Source organism: Hylaeus anthracinus, unplaced genomic scaffold (genome assembly GCF_026225885.1).
Source record: "Hylaeus anthracinus isolate JK02 unplaced genomic scaffold, UHH_iyHylAnth1.0_haploid 11985, whole genome shotgun sequence".
Taxonomy (NCBI): domain Eukaryota; kingdom Metazoa; phylum Arthropoda; class Insecta; order Hymenoptera; family Colletidae; genus Hylaeus; species Hylaeus anthracinus.
The window spans coordinates 3,894,274-3,914,613 of NW_026534333.1; the positions used below are offsets into that span (position 1 = coordinate 3,894,274).

Below are 20,340 nucleotides of genomic sequence, written 5' to 3' on the forward strand. Positions count from 1 at the left end.
TAGAACTGCCCTGTTGCGATAACTCTTTTCGTTCCTGAATTCATAAATAATGAATATTCGACACCTCAAACAACTCTAACATCCATCAATGTTAAGGACATTATCTTCTACAGCTCGATGGACCGCGATCGTAGAGCCACGGAACCACCGAGGGCAGGCGGACGCAAGGTCAGAGGCGTCGAAGTTTCCGCGTCCGAAGAAACTGCGTTTCTCGCGGAGTGAAAGCGGCCCGTGGCATTGGCGCTATTATAGTAGCGATCGCGTAGTCGTTTTTCGCCGACCTTTCCCCCCAAAACGGATCGCGGCGCGGCTGCAACACCGTCCGACGAAGTTCACTTTCCGCCCGCGGAGGTGAGAGTTCCATGGGAAGCTCCTGCCCGCTACCTAACCGCATCGCGCATGCCCATAACTTGTTCTTAAGCATGCACAGTGGAAACGCTTTCGCGTTTATAGGCGCGTACAGGCGAGAGTTTACGTGTCGAATTAGCGTTCATGCCGAATCGTTCGAGATTAAGGGGAAGCCCGATGGACGGTCGCTAATGCGACGTTATTAGGCGCTCAGGCGCGAATTTTTCATCGCGATGGATCGCACGGTAACGCGTGATTGACGATCGTTCGTTGACGCGGTCCATGGACGACGATTTATCGCGCGAGGGTTGATTTATTAGCCGGGGTAAATAATTTGAACTGTACGTACGCGTTTACCGCAACGTTTACGATGCGAGACAGGTTTAAGAAAGTTATATGGTTATCGGGGGGATGGTCGCGAGGCTTTATTCGAATAATTCGACACCCACCGTGTTTACCGAAACGTTTGAAAGTACTTGTAGAAAATGGTTATTAGAAACCTGAGTAATTTAAACGTTACGTGCCCCTAAAACGGTTTTAGATGACGCGAGAATGTCAAGGCGATCGAATAAAAATGTTCGAGCGGTAACGACTTATGTTACGTGTATTTAGATGTTCTCTCTTCGACCTGCAGTCTCGAACTGCTCCCCTTGGCTCGAGTTTTACCGGGGCGCATTTTTGGAGAAAGGGAACGAACCCTTGTCGAAGTAAATGATGTTAGCTAGGACTACTTAAGCATCGGATATGGGTAGATGGACGAATTTTATAGCAGTTTAGCTATCCGCATCCTCAATTCTTAAGTAGCAACTATTTTAGACTATAATCTTCACGTTTCGGAAAACAACCCGTTCCATCGGCGACCAAAGTAGAAATCTCGGCTCGCAACAACGAGACAATTTATATTCGCAATGCGCCGCTTTCACCGTGCCGCCGAAGCGTCGATTTTTCCGCCGCGCTGGCCAGGTCGTGCAGAATTTTGCAATTGTGCAACAAGCTTTAAGCCTCCACGGGCCAAACAAGACTGCAGACGTGGCATCATCCTTGCACGGGCTTCATGCTTCTGCTGGAAGCTGCTCTCACCTCCCGGGGCAAGAGTCGTGAGCTGAATGTCACGGTGATTGAATACGAGCCGTTGATGTGCTTTCCGAGACCGAGCGGGCCGCTCCTCCTCTCGCTGATGTCTTTCCTGGATTTGTAAATACGTCGAATGCGCACAGGCCCCGGTAATACGCGGCACCGTGTTATTTATTAGTCGAAAGATTACCGTCGGCCATCTCCCGAACGCGAGCGTGTTTTACGAGCACTTTGCGCGCACTTTGTAGTTTTATTTCGCGGCCGGTAGTGCATACCGGGATAAGCGCTCGTTCGTTTCGGCTGGATCGAGCATTTTCCTGTGAATTCGAGGAAACGGAATACTCTAATGGCCAGCCAAAATTTACGTAAATAGAATGCCAATATTTGGACAACGCTCGTAATCGCTGGTACCGAGTCGTCGGAGATTTTAGCCGACTTTGGTTTTCGAGCCTTAATTTTGCATCGAATACACATATAGGGTCAGAGTAGGCACGAACATTCTACGTAAAGAGAAGAGAGCCCAAACGGAAATAACGAAGCAAGAAAATCGACTTTGCCCAGCCGCTTACCGAGAAGAGACGTTCAAAGCAAAGCTGTTCCTAATTCAATGTTTGCCAATTCCTTTTCTCTTAACGTCTTCCGGTCCGCGGCGCCGCGCGTCTTCGTTTTTCGAATCGGGCAAAAGCTAATTGAGTCAAGATGTACCGTACCTTCGGACGACGTATTGTGACAGGAATGATAATTTCGTGCAAACACTCGGCTATTTCACGCCTGCGGGAGGCCTGCCGCGATCACGAATACTCTTCTCTGGGCTTCTTCTTGGCCTTCCACTCGACTGCAGCGTTCGTGTCCCGGCTCGTTACGATTCGCGTGACGACCATTTTAAAACGGTGCCCGGAATAACAGCCATCGGGAACTCGTTTTAAGGGATTAAGCCGCTGAAGACGACCCTGAAAAATCGCCGTTTTTCGTGAATTTATTCCGCGGAAATGATCGTACTTGACAGTAGACTGTGTACGTTTATCCATTTATCGAAATATACAAAGTATCAACGGTACTATGCATGTACGTTTAGAAGCTAACGCATACTTTTGTTTAAATCTTCGAGACATCTATCGAGCGTATATTCCGCGTGTGTTGTATCGAGTGTAAATATTTTTTTTAGGCTTCTGCCTTTACGGTGTCCAGCCGTGAATATTTTTAACGTTCGGAAATGACTGCGTCTGTTACGGGATATTAAACGACGTCTTTTTTTGGTTAACGTAGAGCTTTACGGATCGGGGAACAACAAGGGCGGCGATTCTCCGCGAGCGATCAGTTCCAGCAGCCTTCGAAGTCAAAAAAATTGATCGCCGCGTAGAAAGTTTACTTCTGCCATCTCTCAAACCTGAATTTCCTCGCTGTCGAATAATTCATGCTTCGATTCCTTATAGTACACACTCCGATAATTATGGTATAAATCACGTACCTTGTTCGCGAACGTCTTTCGTCAGCTTTCTATTCAGTAAAAAAAAATTCGGTGAAAAGACCAAAAAAAAAAAAAGTTAGGATTATATTCCAATCTTATAGACGAAGCACTCTTTAATATACATATACGAATTTAAACTCTTGATGTTCTGTCACATGATGTCCTCTATCGATATCGCTTCGCGTTTCAGAGACCCGTGAACGATAAATCCTCGTCTCGATCTAATTTTCGTCCACCGTCCAGCATGCTCGTCTTCGGGGAACCTAAATCTTGTGCCGGATGACCGGAATTCTCCCAGAACGCTCCCAAAGCGTGATTCAAGGAACTCCTTTCGTCTCGTTTTCCAGAAAGGATCGCGATCGCGGAGGGATCGCGTCCAGGCGACTCCTGTGACCGATGATATATAAGTCGCCACCGAGTATCTCGTATAAATCTAAACGCGCGGACGAAGAAGAGGATACCAGGCGGTACCGGGACCGCTCTGGGGGACGGGTCGAAAGTCAAAAGGTCCCCTATTAGAATAATTCAATTAAAACGGGCAACAGATCAACCGTGGCCGTAGACGAGGGAGCCATCGGGATGAGAACACGGTGGAAACGATAAACCTCTCGTCGTGAAAGGTGGAACAAAGTGAATTCGCGAGGGATTTCGTGAAAATGTGTGGCCCCGGGCCGGCGTTCGCCACGGAGGCAGGAGGGTTTAGCGAAAAAGAGCAAAACGTCGGCTTTACGACTTGGCAAAATTTATTGGTAGGCCGGTGGGGAGGGGGTGGGGAACGTCCCCACGAGTACATTGCGATTCCCCGAAAGCACACGGAGAGGTGTCAGGCGTGCCTCTCGTCTTATCTCTTGTGTTCGAGAGGGGAGCAACAAAATCTCTCACCGGGCTGACCGTGCGTCTTCAGTTCATTATAAAGCTAGCGATACAGGCATAGATACAAATATAATTATTATAATTATAATATATAATAATAATAATAATAATAATAATAATAATAAAATAATAACATTATTATCACTCCTATTAATCGGTAAAACAGGATACAGCTCTAAAAATCGAAAGGCCTATCGATGGCTACGATGCACAGTGACTAACGACTATTTTCGATAACGTTCATAAAATAATTAATAATAATAATAATAATAATAATAATAATAATAATAATAATAATAATAATAATAATAATAATACGTTCGTGACAATCGCATTTGCTCGCAATAATATTAAAAGACGCAGCGATAATGTAATTTAAGCTATGTACAAAGCGCGACTGTAGAGTTTTCTTTTCCTTTTTTTCACTTCCGTCGGTTTTCTTTTTCGGAGAAGCAAGATCTTTCGCTGGAGAATCCAGGAAAACCATGAACGAACGCATACGTGGCAGAGACGGGCGAAATTCGTTATCGACATCGACTAATAGCCAGAATGCTTCTCGGATACGATTACGTAACATAGAATTTCGTTACAATCGTATCAATTATCTATCGTATGATACACAATTTTCTTATAACTTCGCTAATTATCTACTCATTATTTTTCGTTTACTTAGTCGACGACCTCGGTTCGCCGTGTATGTACAAGAAACTGTATTACGTCGAATCGAGGTGCAAGGACGAGCCTATTTCGCCAAACCGAATTCTATAAATACACAACGCGTAAAATGTTGTTCGTCCTTGGTTCGTTGTTCGACATTTTTCGTTCGTTCGAGATTTCGCCCATCTCCGAGACGCGGCAACATTTTTGGTTCGGAAAAATCGTCGCTCCGCGAGCTGATCCATCCATCTCGATCGTCCTCGAGACGACGCAGCCCGGGAACAATTTAATTTCGCTTCTCATCCGTGCGATACCGTGTCTATTCGCGTAAACGCCGTTTAATTTACAAACGAGGAGACCGTCGAGCTAGCCCTGCGAATTTCTCGACGACTAAACAAAGAAAACGAAAATGTACAGCTCGAGGCGAAGTAACGCATATATTTATATATATATTAAATTTCACACGTACACCGTGCGTATCGTTTCGGGGAAAGTCGAATTATTTTTACAACGACGCCAGGGAAAAGTCGATTCGAAGGTTTGCGTAGGAACGTTCGATTCTGAATCGATTACATGGAAAATCTCTCCTTTCACGAAGACGGCCAGTTTTAGAGAAATTCATCTTTTTACGAGATAATCGTACATTAATTTTTTTAACAGAATCGAACATCCCTGGTTCGGTGACAGAGAAACAAATGTTTGTTTGTTGTTGTCACTCGTAGGGAACAGCAGCTTGATTCGTCGCTGGTATGATATTATTTTTCAGTTATTATATACCGAATTCGTGATTCTCGGACAAAATTTATTATCGGAATCTTCTTGTTATTATCATTCAAAATTGCTGTGTTAGATCGATTTACTTTCGAATTTTGCGTAACCCAAGAAGCGTAAGAATGTTCCATAATCCTCTGTTACACGAGCTTGATTTTTGTTTTTAAAAAATTATTAGAAGCCTCGCTTATCCACACGAACTCGTTGCAATTAACCCTTAGCGTTGCGATGCACTGCGCTTTTATTCTGGAAACAGGTTCCCACCGGATTCTCAATCGAGGACACCCGCGGTAGAGGATTAAACCACATCACGAGCTTAAAAACCCCCGAAGACCATCGTCTCGAGGTATTAAAACGAAAACGTACCGCGTGCTTTGATCATTTCCAAGCCCCCCAACGACGCCATTTGCTGTTCCCTTCGACGACCGGTTTATTTTTCTCGGGTGAACTTTTCCACGCCAGTGTCTGCTCCGCGAGCCTAGAGAAGGTCGCGGGGACTCGAGAGGGACACTGTCACACCTACGGAACCTACAGCGCATAGACGCCCGAGAAACGTACGGAATCGATCGATCATGCCTTTCTGATCGAACGAGCCCGTGTCTCGGCGCGAGAATCGAAGAGACACCTGGACACGACGGTTCATCCACTGGAAACCGATCACAGCTGACTGGTGTTTGCGTCAGCGGACCCGCCTTGTTTCGCGTCCCCAAGGTCGTCTGGTCGCGTCTCTTCGTAGATACCATTTCGATTCGACGAGTATAGTCGTTTTCAATCATTTTCGCCGGTCGTACGCGTTCCCCTTCTAACTAACACTGCCCTACTTTGTCTCTCTTCTACCAACGCAAGCTTCCGAATCTCTCAGCGACGAGAATGAATGCATCGATAGTGATAACGCCGTGGTCCATTTATCGCTGGTCTTCTAAACGATGGTCGAGTCTATTTTTTCTTTTTTTCCACAGACTGACCACTCCCACCCCCTCGATGGACCAAAGAGAATTTTTAGAGTCACGCGGTACGAAGCGACAACTAAAATATCAATCGACCGAAATGCTACCAGCGGTGACCTCCCTCTGACCTGGCAAAGCGGTTGAAAATGACTATATCTAACGATTGCTCCGAGAAACGCTAAAGAATCGAGCTGATGACGGGGCCCAGCTGGCCCGGGAAGACGTCGCTCCAGGCCTGGGCGTGGTGGCACGGTAGCACCAGGTCCTCGGCATCTCTCGAGTGGGTTATTACTCAGTTTTGGAACTGTAGCCCCGAGACAGCGTTGACAAGACCCTCTCTTCTTCCCGCGTGGATCCTTGAATTCAAATTAGCCGCTTCCGGGGACCAGTGAAACCTAATCGGCGATCCCAAGCCCCTTTAATATTGAAATCGGGCTCGACGTCTTCTGGACTCGGGTATCTTCGTGTAAAAGGTATCTTCTCGTGGAAGCCTTCGCGTAGAAGTCTGGCTGCAGTCGTACGGTCGATAAACTCCGTCCAGTTTTGAGAAATTTCCAAATTTTTAACGTGCTCTGCTTGGATGTTTCGGAAGACGTCGAACATCCCGGGTGATTTTCAGCCAATTTCCGTTCGCAGATGAAACCAGGAGTCCTCTTTGTTCCCGTGGACGCTGGAACGCTGCTGGATCAGCCGTCCTCGAAATGCAGCGGGAAATGCGAGTATGCAGATTCCGCGAGTCAACGAAACTAGTTGGATACTTTGTGTCTCACTGAGACTGATCTCATCGTTCACCTTGATAGTACCTAAGTACCGCTTAGCTCGACAGGTGTTTACTAAAATAACCATCGACGGATTACTCATGCGCGAACTTCGTTTTTCTCGAAAAACAAACAGAGAAGCTTGTCGTCCGTTTCAACGGCGCTAATCATAGCTCGCGAAGGTCTTCGTGGCGTGTCATCCGGAAAATCGTACACGAGGTTTCCATCTTGGCGGTGTCCGTCATCTCGCAGTTCGGTACGTGGCGTGAATTTCGATTGGATGTGATTTTTCTTTCTGTTTTTCGTATCTCTCGATATCTTTGTCGCAGTGATAAATATCCGTGACTTGCTGTGGCTAACGTCTAGGTGTCTAGGCCCGGAATACAGGAAAATGGCAGAAGCGAAAAAACACGATGAAGCGGAATGGAGGAGCGAGAAGCGAGGTTCATAGGCGAGGAAGGCGTTCAGAATCCACGGAACTGTTTCCCTTGCGACTTGGAAGGCCTGGGCCGTCGCGGACCGATAAATACCAATCAATCGAACCCCGGAAATTGGAAAGGTTGGGGGCGCGTGGTGGTGTCGAACAATTCTTGAAACTTCCGCGTGAACTTTTATCTCTGAAATCTTTCTAATGACGTTTGAACGCCGAAATACGTTGGTTTAAAAGTGAACTTGAAATGTGCTTTACTTTTATCGCCTCGGCATTTCTTTTTCTGGTATTCTAGTAAATTTTATATAGACGTAGAGTCACGAAACAGAAATATCAGGCTGAAAAATTACTCTTCTTCGATTGATTTTCCTGTGGCGTTTCAAAAAATTAAGAGATCGCATAATTTATCTAAGGTGCCTCTTTCGACTATTCGTATTATTAGAATATTTTCAATTACGGTTGCCATGACGCAACAGGCGGAGTCGATTCTTAATTTTTCGAAATTACAAGATCATCTTCGACTACATCAGAACTCGCAGCCATTGCGAGAAAAATATTTTGAAACAACGGTGAAAAATACGTACGCGCGAGACCGTTCCCGTCAAAATTCCAAGAACCGGTTGACAGTTCCGCGCGATCGGAAACTAGCCTAATCAGAAACAGAGAAACGCGTGTCTACGGGATTTTAGGACATATAATTGGCCGGATGGCTTCTAATACCTAGAGTAGCCATTCGAATAGCCATTTGAGTAGCCGTTGGAGCCCTTGTAGGGAACAGAGTGTATGCTCCTGGAACAAAGATGGTAGAAATCGGAAGATGAGGAAAGTACTCTTCAAGGAGACTTGTTTTGCTTCCTCTCTCACTTTCTTCCCCCTCGTATTTAGCAAAACAATTCCACCGTTTCGCGAGAGAGGGCATACGTGCGCGTTGTTTGTTAGTATCAGTAAAAGTAGTGAGGCGGCAACGTGATCGTAGATCGTAGCAGAAGAGTAGAAGAAGAAGAAGACGAAGAAGAAGAAGAAGAAGTAGGTGATGATGATGGTGGTGGTGGTAGTAGAGCTTAGCATGCTTGGGGGTTTCTCAATCATTTTTTTTTTCGGTGGTGTCGTGACTTCGCGTGTGCGGGAGTCTTCGAACGAAGAAAACAAAACGAAATACTCCTAAACGAAATAATCAAAAAAAAAAAAAAAAAAGAAAGAAAGAAAGAAAGAAAAAGTAACGAAAGAGACAGAAAAGAATGGAACGATAGAAGAACGTGGTTATGATTTTCTGTTGTTATAGACTGTTGTTGATGTTGTAAATTTTTTGTTGTTGTTGATGTTGATGTTGCGTGTACATAGTGTGTGTGTCAAGGTGCAGGAGATTCAGAGCTCCCGCTCACCGCCACCCACATCTACAACAGAACAGAAAACAAGACCACCGCCGTTACATACAAGGTATCCATTAGTATCCACCAGTATCGAAGATTTATTTTATTGCTCGCTCGTTCGACCGCGTTCGCGCTAGCTCGCTCGTTCTCGCACATGCGCATGCGCAAACGCGCGCGCCTCGGCTCGCACGTTCCATGCGGAGGCAGCATTATTTCAGACTGATTTATGGGTCAGACCGATCTTCAAAGCGCTGGGGAGAAAGGGGCGCGAAGTTTGCGGATCTACGCGTGGATTCTCTCTTTCTCTCGTCCTTTCCCGTGCCTTCGCCAAAGAAACGCGAAGGTGACACGTTACAACTTCCCAAGGCCAACGCGAAAAGGTCGAGCGGACTGGTAACCCCGCCGGCATGAAGATGTTACCAGTCGATGGTCGCTTTTCTATTTGCTGCCACGCAGAGACGAACGTCTACCGTTCGCCGACGAGAAGAATGAATCTTGGGAACTGCGCATGGATTTTCAACTTTCAATGGAACGCTTTATTTCTTTGTGCATGCTTGAAAACACATTTGGGGGTACATTACAAATGTAGTTGGGATCGAATTGTCTCGTTGCAACGAAGCGTGTCTTGTCCCTGTATACCAAACCTCCCAGAAGTCTCATTTGAAGAAATATAGTTGGCAAATTACTGTAGGATCAAACTATAAAGAATAGCAAACTATAAATGCGTCGTCGGATTCATTCTTCTCGCGTGTGAGCAGTATAAAAAATACTTTTCAGTAAATATAAGTACACTGATTTCTTTAACGTGAACAAATTATTAGGCAACGTTTCATCGAGCATGTCTATTAACGTTAGCTCCGCTTTAGTTTGTTCGGACAGACCAAAAGAAACTAATTTCAATTTTCGAATATCAATCTTTCGCAGCACGCATCCGTTCGAACGTTAAACTTATATTTTCCTTTCAGTCGATGACTCGCGTACCGGTTCGTCGCTGATCGTCGATTGCCGACGACCGACGGATCGCAAAGTGGCATCCGACGGTCTTCGACGCGACGTTCCATCTTCGATCCGATTGCTTCATCGTTTATAATTGTAACCATGGAAAATCTTAATAGAGATCGTACGATCAATAATTTCTAAACGCATCGACATGCTTGGCGAAACGTTTCCCGTAGGGAAGCGTCAGGTGAATCGAACAGGGTGCCCTGGTGGAAGTTGTAACGTTATTCAAACCCCTAATTTGTAAAATACGCGAACACCATTCTAATTCGTGCGATTTTCTCGCATGGAACGTGCCGCGCGTCGCTTCAAACACTGTCAAACCATTTGTATTCGAAACCGAGGAAACTCGATTTCTCTTTAACAGGTTTCGACTGTCCAATCACACTTTCGATTTTCACTGACAACGTCTGTGCTCTTTGAGAATTCACATTCTGGAGAAAAGAGGGTGGCGTACGATCGACGAAAATCATCCCACTGGCCAAGTTACCAAACGTCGACGAATATTCTTTAGGTTATTCTTCTCGACAAAGAAAAGTGTTATTATTTCGTCGCGCGAATACCTTTGTAGCAGTATCGATAATTTCCTAAAAATTATTTGTAAATACTTTGATAATGTGTCGCTAGCGAAAAATTTCTTCGAACCGAAGAAGTAAATGGAGACTTTTAAATCTTCTTGTACGTTACTACTGCGACAAAGCTACTTCGAAGCCTCTAATTTTATTTATTTAAGCGCGAATCGTTAGGTGTTTGAAAGCGTTTAAATACCCGTGTGCGCCTATACATATCTCGCGAGGTGTGAGAACGAAAACACGATAAGTTTGACGGGAATGTGTAACGTCGTCGCGGATGACTGGCTTTGACGACGATTGCTTGAAATTTTTACGAGCTGCGAGCCTAAGTCGCCTAGTTCCAGACGTCATTTGTCAATATTACTCGACTAAAGTTTAACTATTAACGTAAGCAACTAATGCACGCTAAGAGACAACTGAAAATTATCGCGGAAACCGTGTAACCGCAGAATTAGTCACCCGAGCGTGGCTTAAATTTATTGTACTATGATTTGGATCATCTCTGATAACGCTTTAAACCCCGGGGACATTGCAACGGCAAATGTTGTTCGTTTAGAATTTACAAATGTATGTGTTGAATAAATAATAATTTTAGTAGAACTAATTGAATACTTCGGTTCTTAGTGTAAGAAGTCATATAAATAAAGATTACGAAAGAACGACGAATGTTACTCATTTACAATTTATAAATATATGTGTCGAGTAAATAATAATTGAATCGATGCAACTCTTTCGTCACTTTCAGTATTAATTTCTTGTCATGCGTTAAAAGTACGCGAAATAGCTGCAGTTCTGTAAAATCAAATATCAGTTCAACTGTATTAATTTAATTGTAACATTCTTCGTACGTTTCCCTCATAGGCACACACCGTATACGTAAAGAAATAAAATCCACAGTCAAAGTTCAAAGAAACCTCGTTCGAATTCAAAAATTAATTCACTCTCGTTCGATAATCTTGCGCGAAGGATTCGCGAAGCACTGTATCACCACTGTTTCACAGCTGTCAGACGTTGTACTTTAAATTTCTTGTTTCCTTTTCGATTATATCGATATTATTTAATATCATTGGTCGCGGCTAGCCTGCCAGAGGGATAAAAACTGTCGATTTATCGTCGAGCATTCGTGTAGATTCCACGACACGTTGGAGAACAGTTGCGACGGGACGCGAACCGAGCACAGACGCCTCTTGGAGCATTCATCATTCCTCGAACGGGCCGTAACGAGCACGGAGGCCAGGCCCGGCTCCGAAATCGATTCCGCGAACGACCCCAGACATTGACAATCGATTCCCGTCGATCACACCGAACCTCGCCGCCGTGTATCGAACCGTCGAGGAGTCGTAGCCTCGTCAAACCTGTCGGACGCGGAGCAGCGACGAGTGACCTTTCGTACTCGCGCGAATTCGCGATCCTCGCTTCGAGTCGAGTCCGAATTGGAGTCCTCGAATTTCGAAAAAAGAAAAAAAAAATGACCACTTTCGACGGAACGAACGCGAGCAACAAAAAACGAAGCTAGAAACAAGCAAAGCTAGACCGTAACGCAAAAATCTTCACGAGTGGAGATCAAACGTACTCGTACTTTTAGCGGTTACTTCGCGATATTTCAAATAATTTAGAAATTAAACACGCGCTATCCCTGAAGGGGATTAAACTACATCTGCGCGTCCCGATAACCGTTGAAGAACAGAGTCCGCGATTCGACCGAAAAATCAAACGGCGAGAAAGTGGAGCGGATCACCGCGATCGATGTCTGTCCAGGGCGCGGATCGACGACGGATTCGCGGTCCCGGAAATCGGAAGAGACGGCAAAAAAAAATCTCGCGAGTTCGAGGAGATATTACGCGATGCGACAACAAAAAAATAATAAATAAAAAAAAAAAAACTAATGGTAAGAAAAAAAGAAAGAGAGAAAAATGGTACCTGTGCTGCTTGAGATTGTCCTGCCGCTTGAAGGACTTTCCGCAGACCTCGCAAGTGAAGGTCACGTCGTCCTTATGGCTGCGCTCGTGGATCATGAGGTTGTAGGGCTTCGTGAAGCGCCGCTGGCAGTACTTGCAGACGAACTCTACCGTGCACTTGGCGCGCATCTTCTGCCGGCGGCCGAACTCCCTGCCGTGCCCCTCTGTCTCCATCGGCATTATCGCGAACATCCTTATAAATTCCCACCGCTCCTTCTCTTGGTCGACTCTCTGTCTCCTTTCCCTCTACCTTCTCTCTCGCGGTCCACTCCCTCCACCTGGTTTCAGGCCTACCTGTGCGTCTTCGTCTCTCTTCCCTTCTGCACTCTCTTTTTCTCTGTCTCGCCGTGAGAGCTGCCTCCTGGTCTCTCGCTCTCACTCGTTCTCTCTTTCTCGTGTTGGCTCTCTTCGTGTTCGCTCCTCACCTCCCGCGCAAACCTAGTCCCGACCGGCTAACTTCTGGGAGTGAGATCACTCCGGCTGTACCTCCTCGCGAGAAGGTGCTCGTACCTCTCTCTACCTGCGGGGAAATAAAGGAGCAATGATTTTCGGGATCGATTCACCGCGATCGTCGCTGGGTGGTATCGACCGCTGCCGGATCACCGCGCATTTTTAGGATTTCTGGCGTTAACGAGGGAATCGATAGGGCCCGCGTTGGTATTTCGCCCGGAAATGGTCGCCGGGGAAACTCGTTGGTTGGGCTGGCTCGACTCTAGCGAGCGACCATCGAAGCCTGCTCAACGGGTTTTCAAGCTGTCAACTTGGAATACTCAATTTGAGGAGCGGGTGAGGTTATCGGTTTTGGTACACTGTATTCCGTACGAGTACGTCGTAGGTAAACATCGTTCCGAGTCGGAATTGTGTACTTGGAGATGTTGATTGAGGATCGGGTCTATTTTGCATCGGGGCTCTCTTTGATCTTCGCGTTTGCGTACGAACGAGATCCACCATTTTGGTTCTCAGATCGTCGTACGACGAAAGGTACGATAGAGAGTAAGTCGGAGTTATTTTCGATGTACGATGAAATTCCTTATCTACGGCTCCAAGAACTAACGATTGTTAACCGAATACGTCGAACTACATTTTCTAACGATTCCTTTCAAGCTTTTCTTTCGAACGGCGTGGAACCGTGCCTGATTAAGGAGAAATCGCTGAGTTCGCGATTGGTAAATCGCTAATAGGAAGCGCAGGCTATGCTATCGTCACGATAAACGACGAATAGGAGAAGAGTTAGGTAAACTCAAGAATTTATCCTCGTACAAAAGATATCGGAAAACGCAACATGCATCAAAATCCAGTGGCTCGTCTCGTTACAAAGTCTAGAATAACCGGGCAAGTAATCTACGAAGAGTCGACTACCATAAAAATCGAACAAACCCTAACTCTTCAGGGTCAGGCATCCCCATTTCCAACGCAACTGAAAACTGTGTGACTTGAATAAACCTGAAAATCCTACGTCTACGAGAGGCCCTGAGGACACCTTCCAAGAAGTTCTCCAATCCCCCAACGCGAGATACCACTGTGAAAAGTGAAGTTCAATAGAAAACTGAGGGCTGACAAACCCCAAGAACTCTCCAATTCCTCAACGCGTGGTACCACCTTGAAAAAGCGAAGTTCGATGGAGAGCTAAGGGTGACAACTCCAAAGGGATCCTGAGGACACCATCCGGGAAGTCTCGAAGTACGTCGAAATGGAAGCATCAGTGAGAAGAGGCTTGCTGGTTGATCGGTAGTCGAAAAGAGTGGTCCCGCGGAGTGGAGAGGCAGCAATAAAAAAGGCCCCCGGGGTCCAATCGCGCGGTGTGGCGCGGCCATTGTGCAGGAGCCACGTCCGGTGCTACTGGTAGCGCAAGGTAAGCACACGGCGCACGCTCGAATAAAGTGGCGTGTCCGAATGAGTAATAAGCGTGGCTGGGCGTATCCCGGTTGGTTAGGTTGCCTAACGGCGGTGGGGCCTAATCGGAGCTGCGTGTTACGCGGGAGTCTGCTCTGCCCGCTTTTCGTTTTGCTCCTTTTCGCGTCACGTCGGCTCCAGGCTGACACGGACACTCCAGCTTCAGCGACTCGCGAGTTTCGAGTAATTGGCTACTCTTCGTCTAATTACTCCATCTCTATGTCAGTGAGCTCTCTCGAATCTTCTCAATGAAATTTAGAAGGGATTTTTACGGAATCTTTCGCTCGGAATCTCACTTTATTCGATGGTAGCGAGGGACAACCTTTCTCTATAAAAAATTTAGCCAAGCAGGCACCTCGTCCTTAACCGTAAGGGATGTTCTCAGACATCGAACGTGAGCATCCACGCGTCAGCTGACACCCTACGAATCGCGTACATTTTATTCAACAAAATCCAAGACACTACTTTATCGATACCAAAGCCGAGTCGCCTCGTTAATATTTTCGCATTCCTCGAATTTTCCCCGAGCCAGCCACAGACGCGGCAATCGCAGGGCTCCTCCGACCCCGGCGTTCACGATTACCATCATCGACGTCGAGCCCTATTCCAACTGGCAAGTTCGTCTGCGCGTCACTCGCGATCGAGAGGTCAAAGCTAATGTATGATAATGTATGATAATGCAATGTATGTGAAAGCACGCAGTTAAGATCGCGTACTACGTCGGTGGTATCCACGAATGAGCATACCCACGCGAATAGCGCGACCATATAAAGCCGTGTTTCGCCCTATCCGAGGAGGATCTCGGATTTCTTTGAGGCGTTGCGCAATAAAGGATGAGAGATACGTTTGAAAAAAAAAAAAAAGATCCTACGAGGAGGCGAATTACGGTGCCAGACGACGCGTGCAATCTTCAATGTCATCTAAATCGGTATCCAAACTCGATACCGTGGAACACGAGAAAGTCCGCGATAACGCTGTTGGGGACTTTCGCGTCGTTTCGCAATTTCGATTCGTCGCGGGGAATAATGGAGACGTTCGAGCGGCTCTGACGGGAATACAATTACAAAATTAAACCGAGGGGGACCCGCCGTTGGACGTTGGATTTCTTAATCCTGTTAGGCACGCGTCCTGCAATTCGATCAGGCTGTCGTACGCGAGGAACGGCGACGCTAAACGCCGGTTTCACGAATGCGAGCACGTCCGACCGAGCCAAAGGTCCCGTGTACTTGTCATCCACCGAAAATTATCGTGGCTGCCCGCGTCGTGATTCGCATGGATTACGGCGATCACTGTCGCGGTAAAGTGATGCTTCCTAAGTAGCTTCGTTGGACATTAGAACGCGTGGAATTAATTTCGTGGGTGACAGAGCATAGAACGACGGAGCGATCGAGCTGTCGTGAAATCTAGTACGTAGTCCCAACGTTGAAAGTCATATTTTTTGTATCGTGATATTTTTTCACACTGTAAATGTCGCACAGAAGGACGACACCAGCGAGTGGTAATCTACAAGACACCGACTTCGACTCGAATCGTGCTCGAGAGGGAACGCGTGACTATTTCGCCGTCTGCTCCAAAATTGGTCTCGCTCGAAGTTAGCGCTCTGAACTGTCCAGGATCCAAGACACCCCTGCGCCCGAGGCGTCTTACCTTTTCGGCGGACCTTTCATCGAGAGTGTCCAACCACCTTCGGAGCCACTCGGAGCGTCGAAGTCTCCATTTCTGGAGACTTGAACGGGGTTGGTCCCTCTCGCGACCAAGACAAGGGACCACCGCGCTTACGCTCCGTCTCTCGCGAGCAAAAGGAGACGAAGGACGGAGGGCACGGGTGAAGAGGCAGCCAATCAAAGAAGGACGGAGTGGAGCCAACCGAGAAGCCCGCTCGACGTGCGTGCACCCGTTCTCGTACGTATGGAGGAATAAAGAAGGGAGCAGTAGCCTTCGTTCGTTCGCCGGTAGCCAACCAAAGAGGAGCTGCTACCGTGAACCGCCCTACCGCCGACTACCGGTTTTCGGCCAGTAGCTACCGAACCACCAACAGAAATCCACCAAGCGGAACCACACCCTCCACCTCTGGAGAGACGTGGTACCACTGGGGAGCTCCCCGTGGAAGGACCCCTCAGGGAAGGGCAGCTTTGAATCGCGATTACCTACCGTTCTCCATCGAGAACAGAAACACGGTAAGTTCGGTGGGTGAACCACTTTTTCGATTTTTCTTTTTTTTTTGAGAACTCGAGTAGTTGGGAGGAGTGAGGTGGAGGGTGACATTTATCCTTCGAGTATTGGGGTACTCGTCATTTGGGTAAGATTCTCTGTAGATAAGATCTGGAGTTGGATATGCCAGAATTTTAGAATGGGGTTATTTTGTTATTAACGAAGACTTTAACCATGGATTAACGATAGACATAGAGCAATGGGGCTGTTATCATGGAAGTGTATTTGGACACTCGTTCCTCGAGTATTTTACCTATTTTAACTTTGGATAGAATACGTGGAAATTTCATGTACCGCGAACTATCGAATCGATAGGATTATTAGTACAGAAGAGTAGTCAGAAGAAAAAGAAGGATTTCTCTGTGTCGCGAATGGCACTCAAGGGCGATCTTTATGGCTGCAGTATTTAAGTACGTAGCGCAGGCTTTAACACACGAGCCATGTTTCATGTTCGTGGATTGAAATTAATGTTTTTAGTACTTCAACCAGTCTGAGAACTTTCAACCACACCTAGATTCGAAACAAAGGAGTTGGAATATTAAATATCTACTCACAGGCAATCAGAGTAATTACCTTTTTAAGAAAAAACTCCAGAAAAATAAAAAAAAAAAAACGAGAATCCTGAGAAAACATGCTTTTAGAAAATGCGCATTTGAGGTTCGAATAATCCTAAATCGACAGAAACGAGAAACACCTATGAGTAAAACCTGAAAAGCGAACCAAACAGAACCGATTCGTAGAAATCGTCTCGTCGCAGAATTTTATTTTTCCACGACAAGAATAATTCAAACAAGAATAATTCGTTTACGACTCGCGATAGTACCAGAGTCGAACTATCGACTTATTCCCGAATTACTGCCGAAACAAAATCAATGTTCGATCGCCCATCGCTCCGAAGAGGGCCGCGAGATTGGAACGCGAATAAGGATCACGAGAAAGTTCTCAGCTATCGACGAATGAAACTTTGGGCCAAAGTCTTGCCAGGTAGCCAATCAAAGCGAAACGGCTACCGTGTACCGCCCTCTGGCACGCTACCGGTTTTGGGCCAGTCAACACGAAGACTCGCGTAGGATCAACGAATGCGAACCACACCTCTTCCCGCCCGCTTGATTCGGAACACAACGAGATATCGAACAGCCAGCTCGCGACCAAACTCTCTCACCATCGGCCTGGCATTCACGATAACAGTAAGAGTCGAATCAAGTTCGATATGTCACCAAAGTACACATCAACAGAGAAATTCGTAACGTCTACGATCGTTTGGAATTTTTCGCCAGTTCGATGGAAGATCCAGAAGATACTAGATATGCATAGATATAACGACTCGAGGGATCAAAAATTAATCGTGTCATCTACGTAGTTTCGAAAATTGAGCGCGAGTGTCGTTTATCGTAGACCTAACTGTCGTTTGAAACTATCATTGTAACTCGTTGAATACTAGTCGAATGGGAAGTGTTACTTAATCGTTTACGCATAGATCTAACTAACGATTGAAGCGTTCAAAAGTAAATAGTGTCATTCTCCTGAATCGCAATTCTCCCAATTCGCAAACCGTTTTCCAACATCGAACACGAGCGTACATCTACATAATCCTTGAATTAATCGAAAGTAAACCCTGTCATTCGCCTAACAAGCTACTTTCTATACGATACAACCGATTACGAGAATTAACGATGTAACGACCGCTTAAATCTAATTCTTGGAATACTCAAAAATGAATCCCGTCACTCGCAACCAATCTCCCAGAGCCAACCATCGGACTGACGCTCGAAATAGTAAAAGATGAATCGTGTCATCCGTTGCGCTCGGTCGAAAGGCGATCTATCCGCGGTGAAAAGGAGCCAGCTCCTCTAAAAAGTGATCGGAGTCTCACTTACCGGTCGAAGTTCGCCAAAAATCTTGCACCGTAATTCCCTCTGACGCTGAATCTTCAAGGATCTTCGGAACGTGGAAACCGTCTCGTTGCGGATGCAATTTCTCGTAACTCGTCGAACCGAAAATCGTGTCCGTGGTTAATCGCGCGGTCTGAGCGATAAGACGTGTGCGAACTCGTTCGTGAAATCGAGGGATGCGTCTCGAGGGATGCTGTCTTCCGGGCTGACAGGTCTGGACCGTTTGGGTGCGCGGCGTCGACTGAAGCTCCGTTTGCCTGCTCGGTTCGCTGGTAGCCCGAATAGGTAGGCACACCAGAAGACGGTAGGACGCGGTGTGTAACCGCCAAAGGTCTCCTTCGTCGTCGTCGTCTCGCTTCTTCTGGTTGGAGGACCGGGAGACACCTCCCTACCGAACCGACTCACCGATGCCCACCAGTTTCCGTCGTTACGTCCGTGTGAGGCCTCTCTCGATTCAACCAGAAACGCTCCAGGATCTTCCTTCCTTGAATAGCCGATGGTGGTGGTGGTGGTGGTGGTGGTAGCGTCGAGGAGCAGAAGAGTGGCGCGGCTCGCGGAGACCGCGCGAGCGGAGGAGGAACGGGAGCAAGAAGAAGGAAAAGGAAGAAGGAGCGAACGAAAAGTAGAGGAAGAAGCGCTCCTTATCCTGGCGGTACTCTTGCGTCCTTGTCCGACCCGAGTCGCCGAATAGCAGCGCGGTTATTCACAAATCCTTCGACAACGCGGCTTCCTGAGCTCCTGGGAGAGTACTCGACCGCCCTCCCCTCGCCTCGAACTGTCCCGCGGATCCGCTCCCTCTCTTCCACGATCCCTTCCACCTGGGCCCCGATGGGACCGCCCTCGTAACCGTAGGATCAGAGCATCCCTCTTCGCCCACGCCAAGGGGGACCCTTTTCGAAACGCTCTTCCCACTCCTCCGACGCTCTTTCGTTTTCGCCCTCGCTCCTTGCATGCTTGCCCCCCGCGGGGGCGGTAGCCGCGCTGGGGCACAAAGGAGGTAGCCGAGGAGCCACCGCAAGGCCCCGGGTCGTCTTTCTCTACCATTTTCGAGACGTTCAATTTTTAGTCGCGCGCGGATCTCTCTTTCGCCAGTGGCGTGAACCGATTCGGCTGTCTCGGGGTTTATTTGTTTTTTTTTTTTTTTTTTTTTATTGAAGTGCATGGGTATTTATACCCATTTTGCGCTCCTCTTTTCTAATTTATGAATAGGTCGCACATTTGAGTCTTATTTCTACTTTCACATTTAACTTGTCTTCTGATACAAAGTTTTTCATTGAATAACTGTAACATTTCTATAGGGGATGGCTCGGGGATTCAAGAGCTGATTCGCCACTTGCGATCGCGGGTCGGGGGATGATCGACGAAACGCTCGCGTTGATCGTTCGATCGCGGAGGGATCGACGCGGGTGCAACGTCGAGGTTGCGAACCGGAAGCAACGGAGTAAGCAGTGATTACAATAAAAAAGAATTATGGATTTCGTAGGACTCTCGTTGCGAAATATTAGATCATCCCATAAGTTATGTCGTATTTTATGTTACTGGAAGAAGACAACTTTTTTTGAAGCAAGTGTAGCAGAGACAACGATAAAGGAAAGTACAAATGGAGTCTTTTCTCGCGTCCACCATACATTTTTAACCCTCCGATTACCGTCTATTTTGCAACAGTTTTTGACCAGAAAGGGTTATAGAGTAGATCAAATGACCGTATTCCATTTTTTGAGTATGATTCTTATATACAATACAAAAATTAAGTTTCGAATACTTTTAGTTTTAGTCATAGTTTTCAATTTCTAATAATTTCGTCATGTAGGAGACACAAGTCCAAGGGGTTGAAAACATTTCACCACCTGGACCAAACTGTCCTGGACCGGACGATTGCACGTCCTCGGGTCGTTTGTCGATTTTCCATCGCTATAGAGTTAAATTGCAAAGTAAAAAAGGACGGTCTTACAGTCAGGGACCAGTAGAGCAAGCACGCGCGTTCCCATTTCGAAGCATAGCAAACTGTCGTACAATGGCGAGTCATTTGTACGTCCCTAGCCCGAGGGCTCTATCCAGCTGTCGACTTTCCATCGCGCAAGAGTTATCGAAGGTGGTAAAAAGAATGGTCTTATAGTCA

The 20,340-nt window shown here is 46.7% G+C and overlaps 1 protein-coding gene across 3 annotated transcripts; it reads right to left on the bottom strand.

Moving 5' to 3' along the window:
* Nucleotides 1-7,927: 7,927 nt before the first annotated feature.
* LOC128887142 (protein drumstick) lies at nucleotides 7,928-19,848 on the bottom strand. 3 transcript variants are annotated; one of them, XM_054142682.1, is made up of 3 exons: nucleotides 18,207-19,848; nucleotides 12,188-12,745; nucleotides 7,928-8,115 (listed from the first exon to the last, which is right to left on the bottom strand). In XM_054142682.1, the coding sequence occupies exons 2-3, from the start codon at nucleotides 12,415-12,417 to the stop codon at nucleotides 8,040-8,042; spliced, it is 306 nt and encodes a 101-aa protein (XP_053998657.1). In that variant the 5' UTR covers nucleotides 12,418-12,745; nucleotides 18,207-19,848; the 3' UTR covers nucleotides 7,928-8,039. The 3 variants fall into 3 exon arrangements, with proteins under 3 accessions (XP_053998657.1, XP_053998658.1, XP_053998656.1); XM_054142683.1 differs by having other exon boundaries at nucleotides 7,928-8,720; nucleotides 18,207-19,830; XM_054142681.1 differs by lacking the exon at nucleotides 7,928-8,115 and having other exon boundaries at nucleotides 11,222-12,745; nucleotides 18,207-19,844.
* Nucleotides 19,849-20,340: the final 492 nt, after the last annotated feature.

Coding starts and splice junctions, on each gene's coding strand:
- LOC128887142 (XM_054142681.1), bottom strand. CDS start 12,417: ATGTTCGCGATAATGCCGATGGAGACAGAGGGGCACGGCAGGGAGTTC.